The 7,631-nt window shown below is 39.7% G+C and overlaps 1 protein-coding gene across 1 annotated transcript in view; it reads left to right on the top strand.

Moving 5' to 3' along the window:
• The first annotated feature begins 575 nt into the window (after positions 1–575).
• Positions 576–7,631, top strand: part of tial1 (TIA1 cytotoxic granule-associated RNA binding protein-like 1) — a 10,428-nt gene continuing 3,372 nt past the window's right edge. Inside the window, 8 exon segments of the mRNA XM_035663290.1 lie at positions 576–753; positions 1,063–1,159; positions 2,095–2,193; positions 2,274–2,291; positions 2,293–2,329; positions 2,417–2,504; positions 6,291–6,366; positions 6,647–6,755. Of these exon segments, the coding sequence (XP_035519183.1) occupies positions 725–753; positions 1,063–1,159; positions 2,095–2,193; positions 2,274–2,291; positions 2,293–2,329; positions 2,417–2,504; positions 6,291–6,366; positions 6,647–6,755 (553 nt within the window). The 5' untranslated portion in view covers positions 576–724.

The raw sequence follows: 7,631 nt of genomic DNA, 5'->3' as shown, positions 1-7,631 counted from the left end.
TATGTTAAAAATTATAATTGCTAAAAATAACATTTATTTATGTATTAATTCGTTTGTTTGAGTAAATGTAAATTATATATATATATATATATTTTTACAAATGCAGATTAGTTGGTTTGATTTGTTGTCCACGTCAATCACAGCGTCAGTACAGTTAGAATAACTCTGCTATTAGACAGAGTTTATTAATTAAAACATGACGGTGTTATTAAGACAGAGTTTATTAATTAAAACATGAATGTGTTATTAAATATTAAAACCGAGCTCACGCTGGAACCGTCCAGAAGAGTCGCCGGTGTTCGAGCAACCACCGCTTAACCGTGCGAACACCGGTGAGTAAAACAAGCGTACCATTGCGCTCCACTTCAAAATAAAAGCCTCTCACGCAAATTAAATCCAAACTTTGCATAATGTGGTGGGAGAAAAAAAAGTACTGACTGTGTTTGCTGTTTTATTTTTGTATTTTTTTTTTAATTAAATAAGCAGCTAAACTCGTAAGAAATTTAAATTATAACGGTTGAAACGGTTGAAACGGTAAAAAAAACGCACGCACGCACGTTCTCTGGATTCCTAACGTGACGTACGTCCTGGCGCCCGGTCAGCTAGCCTCTCTGAGCTAACGAGCTAAGTTGTTGTAGTTAACCGCGGACACCGGAGTCGGTTAACGTTAACTAACAGCTGGTAACTAACGTCTTTCTGCCCCCGGTGACTGTCAGCAACGGACATGGACGACGAAAGCCACCCCAAAACCCTGTGAGTAACCGTTAAACGTCTTTTAACGGCTAACGGTTGGTAGCGTCGGTAACGGTTGGTAGCGTCGGGAACCGTTGGCTGTCTCTGCTAGTTAGCTCAGTTCCCCGCTGAAAACACACAAAAAAACACACAAAATAAACATTTAAAGGCACATTAAAGAGCCGCTGCGGGTCCTGAGGTTAAATATAAACTCATATCATGAGTGCGGTTCGCTCCAACGTGAGCTAACAGCTGTGTACCGCTGCTAAAAGGGCATTTTAATAACAATAAATAACAATAAATGACAATAAATAACGTTTTCCCCTCCAGGTATGTGGGAAACCTCTCCAGGGATGTGACAGAGATTCTGATTCTGCAGCTCTTCACCCAGATTGGACCTTGCAAAAGCTGTAAGATGATCACAGAGGTAAAGCAGACACGGTTTGTTTGTTTTTTTATCACCCTGTTTGTTTGTTTTTATGATTTATTCCACCTTTATTCAGGTCTAAAGTGGTTATATAATCCTCCAGTTCAGCCTCACACTATGAGGGAAATACTAATAAATGTAATAAAACAAAAACTCACTCTGCTGGAGGCTGTTTGATCATTAGAGACGCTCAAACACAGGTTTAATATTAATTTATTAGTCAATTTAGTGAAGTATTTGTGGAGGATAGTCAGAATTATATAATCTGTGGAGCCATTATTTGTTTAAAATGTAAACCCCATGAGCATTTATACATAAAATAGGAATAAAATAGGTGTTTTTATAGGTTAACACAAAGATATTCAGTTTACTGGCTAAATAAAATGGAAAATATTCACATTTGAGAAGCTAAAATTAAAGAAATGTGGACGTTTTTTTTAGTTTCACAGTTAATTGCAGTTTATCCAAATTGCAAGAAGCTGCATTTTTATGATAAAGGTAAAAAGGTAGTGCTCCTGGCCTAAAAACCTCGTTCTCCACATGTGAGACAACAGTTTTTGACAAGAAAATTAAAATTGTGACGCAAAAATGAACATTTACATCGACCGTGAATCAAAACAATCACAATATGTTTGTTGTTTTAACGTTTTGTGGTTAGATAACTGTGAAAAATGTCCTGTTTTCGTCACAAATCACTAAATAAACTGGGAAAATATTCACATTTGAGAAGCTGAAATTAAAGCACATGGTGCAATATTTTAAAAAAAAGTGACGAAAACAGCAAAATAATAAAGTCCTGAGATTCTCCACGCGTAAAAATACACAAACTAATGTCACACCATCATGATTTTAATAGTTTTTTCTAGATTGTGCCGCAGAAACGATCTTTTACACTAACGGATCAGAACGTTTGAAGCTGTGCGTTTGTCCCTCAGCACACGAGCAACGACCCGTACTGCTTCGTGGAGTTCTTCGAACACAGAGATGCTGCTGCGGCTCTGGCGGCCATGAACGGGAGGAAGATCTTAGGAAAGGTTTGTCCGCTCTACGATAATCAACAACAACAACAACAGTTTGTTTTCTGAAGGTGGTGAATTAACTTTGTTGCTTTCAGGAGGTGAAGGTAAACTGGGGCCCAAGTCCCAAGCAGCCAGAAGAAAGACACGTCCAGTGAGTGTTTGTTTTGTTTTATAATCCGCTCGTATCACAGTTCGTGGATCGGTAAGTGATTTCTCTCCTGTGTTTCTGTTTCTTTAGATCACTTCCACGTTTTTGTGGGTGATTTGAGCCCTGAGATTTCCACTGAGGACGTGAAGGCTGCGTTCGCACCTTTTGGGAAAATCTCGTAAGTTTTCAGTTTAAACGGTATTTCTCCTCCTCGTGTTCGTACAGTAATTTAAATGTTACAATTAAAGCATGTTGGTTCCTCTAAAGTCGGGTATATTGAGGTTTCTCATACTAATAATCTCCAGTCAGTCTGAATATTGCCATAAAACATTAAACATGTGAAAATATAACTAAGTTGATTTATTGTTGAAAATAATGTTGTTTTGTTTCTTCATGAGTTGAAACACACTGAAGCTTTTGTTCCTTCTCGAACAGTTTATGAGCTTCGTCTGGCAGTTAAAGTCTTTGGTTTTAAGGATCAAAAGCAACGTCAACATCAACACCTCCGTCTCTCTCTCTCTCTGTCTCCTCTCTGTCTCTCTCTGTTCTCTCGTCTCTCTCTTTGTCTCTCTCTCTCTTCTCTCTGCTATCTCTCTTCTCTCTCTTCTCTTCTGTCTTCTGCTCCTGATCTCTCTCTATGTCTCTCTCATCTCTCTCCTCCTCTCCTCTCTCTCTCTCTCTGTCTCCTCCTCTCTCTGTGTCCTCTCTCTGTCTCTCATCTGCTGTCTCTCTCTGTCTCTCTCTCTCTTCTCTCTCTTCTCGCTCTCTCTCTGTCTCTCTCTCTGTCTCTCTCTGTTCCTCTCTCTCTCTGCTTCTCTCGTCTTCTTCCTCCTCCTCTGTCCTCTCTTCTCTCTTCTCTGTCTCTCTCTCTCTCTCTCTCTGTCCTCTCTCTCTCTCGTCTCTCTGTCTCTCTCTCTCCTCTCTCTGTCTCCTCTTCTCTCTCTCTCTGCTCTCTCTCTGTCTCTCTCTCTCTCTTGTCTCTCTTTCTCTTGGTCTCTCTCTCTCTCTCTCTCTTCTCTCTCTGTCTTCTCTCTCTCTCTTCTCTCTCTCTCTCTCTGTCTCTCTCTCTGTCTCTCTCTTCTGTCTCTCTCTTCTCTCTCCTGTCTCTGTCTCTCTCTTGTCTTCTCTGTCTCTCTCTCTCTCTCTCTCTCGTCTCTCTCTCTCTCTCTCTCTGTCTCTCTCTCTCTGTCTCTCTTCCTCTCTCTCTCTCTCTGTCTTCTCTCTCTGGGTTCTCTCTGTCTCTCTCTGGTCTCTCTCTGTCTCTCTCTCTCTCTTGTCTTCTCTCTTCTCTCTGTCTCTCTCTCTGTTCTCTCTCTTCTGTCTCTCCTGTCTCTCTCTGCTCTCTCTCTCTGTTCTCTCTCTCTCTCTCTGTCTGTCTCTCTGCTCTCTCCTCTCTCTGTCTCTCTCTTCTCTGTCTCTCTCTGGTCTCTCTCGTCTTCTCTTTCTCTTCTCTGTCTCTCTCTTCGTCTCCTCTCTGTCTCTCTCTCTCTGTCTCTCCTCTCTTCTCTCTCTCTCTCTCTCTGCTCCTCTTCTCTCTTGTCTCTCTCTCTCCTCTCTCTCTGGTCTCTCTCTCTCTCTCTCTGTCTCCTTCTCTTCTCTTCTCGTCTGTTCTCTCTCTCTCTCTCTGCTCTCTCTCTCTCTCTGTTCCTGTTCCCACCCAAAAAACTGTATAAATAAATTAAATTAAAGTTTCCAGTTTTTTACAACCGGATAACTTTCAGTTCCTAAAGGCGATAAGCCCGATAACACCGGTTTTGACGGGGTTTGGAAGCCTCGTGGTTACTTTTACCTTCCTCGCTTAGAACTTGCTGGTCGAAACATTTGTTGCAAATAAGAAGCGACCGTCTTCTTCAACAACTTTTGAAACACACACCAATCGAAACGTGAGCAGCTGTGCGTGCGTTAGTTCCCCGTTCCCGCCCAGTCGCTCTTCGGGGGGCCCTCTTTAAGCTTCATGGTTTCTGCTAGCAGCTGGCTCGGGATGAATCGAAAAAAATCATAATCACGATTATTTGGGGTCAAAATTGAAATCACGAGTTATTCAAACGCATTCTTTTTTTAAACTTCAGAAAACTTATTGGACATTTGGTCAGAATACACCTTTACCATTGAAGTCCTCAGTTGAACGCCCAGTTCCTTTCCCCGTAGAACATTGCTAAGCTCTCCTCGTTAACCCTGTTTCAAACGAAAAACGACGCCGGGACAGGGGAGGACGACTGGCAGCGAGTGTCGCGAACCGCAGCAGCGACAGTATAAAATTGTTACGCGGAGTAACCGAGCGCATGACTCGTGTGCAGGAGCGACACAGACTGTAAACAACAAGCACAACAGAAAATGAAAATAAAAATCGTTTCCCCCGATTTTATTAGTTTTGAGAAAATCACGATCAAATTTCGATGAATTGAGCAGCTTTATGTTTCTATTGTTCTTGTGTAAAAAGTTAAAAACACTGTGGATATCAATTCAAGTCAGCAACTACCAAAATGACCGAGTTAACGAGTTCTTTTCCGACATGAGGGGGTATTCTTGAATTTTCCCAGTCAGAAAGAGTTTTTCTGTATGCTCCCTATAAATGTCCCAAACAACACGTGTGAATACTGAGAGACTCAAACTGTGAAGGGGAAACAAAAGCTTTACAGGTTTAGACTGCTGATGTTTGAAACCTTTTTATTTCACATTATTTATTGTTATATTCACACCTTAGAGAGAATACAAGAGCAGGTAGAGAAACTGCTTCTAAGTTACTTCTTGTGAGATGTTTAGAGCTCAACAATCAGTAAATACAGTTTAATCTTTGCTTCATCTTCATGTTAAACTCATATAATGTGTAAAAAAAAACACGACATTAATGCATGTAAACATTTTAAAGCGTCACATGAACCTCTCACCATCGTTTGTGTTTCTGTTTGTTTTTAAAAAACACTTTAACAGACTTAATTTAATTATTAATTACCAACAGTAAAGTGTTTTACTGCAGTTACTTACTTGTGGTCTTTGTATTGTGTCTCTCTGTTTGTTTTAACGACTGGAGTGTCAGCTTTTAGCCTACTCTTGCTTTTATTTTGCACATTTAGGGTGTGGTAAGTAAACTTGTGTGTTTGAACCTGAACAGCTTTTAGTTGTGCGTCTCAGTGAAGTAATAGCACTTTGGTTATTTTACAGAAATGCTCATAGGATTGGACAGGAGCTTGAAGGCTAACAGCAAGGAACTGTGCACTCTGGAGACTCAGATGTAGTTTTTTTTTCTCTATTTATTCCATTCTTCTTTCCATATGTCTTTATTTGTAGATGCTATGTGTTTAACAATGATCTTAGCTTAGATTAACAAATTCCAACACTCAATGTATTCCTCTTTTTGCTCATTTTGATTTGCATAGTGTTGTTTGTAGTGCTCATCCTCTTCCAAAATCTCTGAAAATGTCAATTTCTCAAAATTTGCAGCTTCCCCCCCCCCAAACTCCATATTGGTGGTAAAGAATTGACCAGGAAAAATAAAGAAATCTGTTAACAGGCCATGTATGCCTTTTAATTCCTTTTTTCTCTTTTGATATTTTTCTATATATTTTCTGTTTGTAGGCAGCTTTTTAAGAATGCATGGTAATCCGTATAATCTGTTCCTGTGTGACTTTAAATCAGCACCCTGCTGTTGACTGAACAACAGGTGGTGCTCTAGTGGCAAAAGATCATTAATACATCTAAAAACTACGTATTTTAAAAACAATACTGTAGGCTGCATGTATTTGTACTTGTTTTTTTTTGTTGTTTTCAAGTTGCTTTTGATCTTTTATATTACGAGTCAGTGCTCAGTAGGTCATGATAGCTAATGTACATTAACGTAGGCCAGAGTAGAGGATTTACAGTTCAGTGTGTTTTGCGTGGTTCCTTTTTTTTTATTTATTTTTTTTAGTTTGAAGTTTTTACGCTGTTAAGTCGTTCTGAAGTTGTTCTCACGTTTCCCCTCCAGGGACGCCCGTGTTGTGAAGGACATGACGACAGGCAAATCAAAGGGGTATGGATTTGTGTCCTTCTACAACAAACTGGTAAGGCTCCAGTGCAAGAACACAGACTGAAGGTTATTTCTATTTTCTGTTTATTATCCTACTTTTAACGCATTTTAATACAGTAAATGTAATTAATCATAGTCGAAAACAACTTAAATCGTCTAACGTTGCAGTTAGTACGTTTCTTGTTTCAACAGTTTCAGTAAAACTTAGATTTTAAAAGCAGTAATGTGTAGTTTGATTACTGATTATGGTCCCTATTGAACATGACAGACTCGTCACATGCAGATTATTAACGGTCTTTGATTTGGATTTGTAGGATGCAGAGAACGCCATCATAAACATGGGAGGTCAGTGGCTCGGAGGGCGCCAAATCAGGACCAACTGGGCGACGCGGAAACCACCGGCTCCGAAGACCGCCCAGGACAGTACGTTTTAAAGCCTCCTGCTCCACAACAGGAGGTTTTAGTCAGTCCCTCCAGAAAAATGCGATAATTCAACGCATAATCGGCCAAAGTCCGCATATTTATTCAAATACGCCGCACTTTTGCCGCATAAATTGCCGATTTCCGCGCAATATATGTGGGGCTTGCATGATTTCATAATCAATTTGCATTTTCGTTGCAAAAAAGTCACATTTATCTTCGCAGAAAGTTGAAAAATTATATTTTATTTATTCATTTTTACAGAAGTTGTAGCAGATTCCTTTTGTAAAGCTGCAGTAGCTACAGAGTTGTTTGACTCATCAGTGTTTTTGTATTAAGGTCTGAAATAAAACAAGATTAGAACTTAAATATTCTCAGCACTTTCTGTGAATGATGTTTGTTTCTCATAAGAAGTAATAAGAAATGAACTCTTTACATTAACGGTTGTAGCCTCGTTCGAGACTAGGGAATCAACTTTTTATAAATCTTTCATCAAACCGTCAGTTTTTGGAAAGTTCACCACAACTTTCATCCGCATAAAATTGCATAAATATCTCGGCATATTTCATCGCATTTTTTAAGAAAACGGCCGCATAATCCAAGGATTTTACTCGCAGCAATAAACTCCACATTTTTCTGGAAGGACTGTTTAGTTATTGTGGACGATCAGAGCTCCTCTCGTTAACCGCCCATTCATTTAAACGTGAAACACGGCGGGAAACTTTAGCTTCTGCTCGTGAGTTCACCCACTTCCTTCCCAAAAACTCTTCGATGTTTGAGAGAGAGGAAATAACTGCAGTGTTTCATCAGTAACATAGATTTAATCTTCATCAAAAACAGTCGAATAAAGGTAGAAAACGGTTTCACCTTCAAGACGAT

This window comes from Morone saxatilis, unplaced genomic scaffold (genome assembly GCF_004916995.1).
Source record: "Morone saxatilis isolate NCDOM2014 unplaced genomic scaffold, NCSU_SB_2.0 Contig19, whole genome shotgun sequence".
Lineage (NCBI taxonomy): Eukaryota > Metazoa > Chordata > Actinopteri > Moronidae > Morone > Morone saxatilis.
The sequence above is the reverse complement of the archived record's forward strand: the minus strand, read 5'-3'. Positions and strand labels throughout refer to the sequence as shown.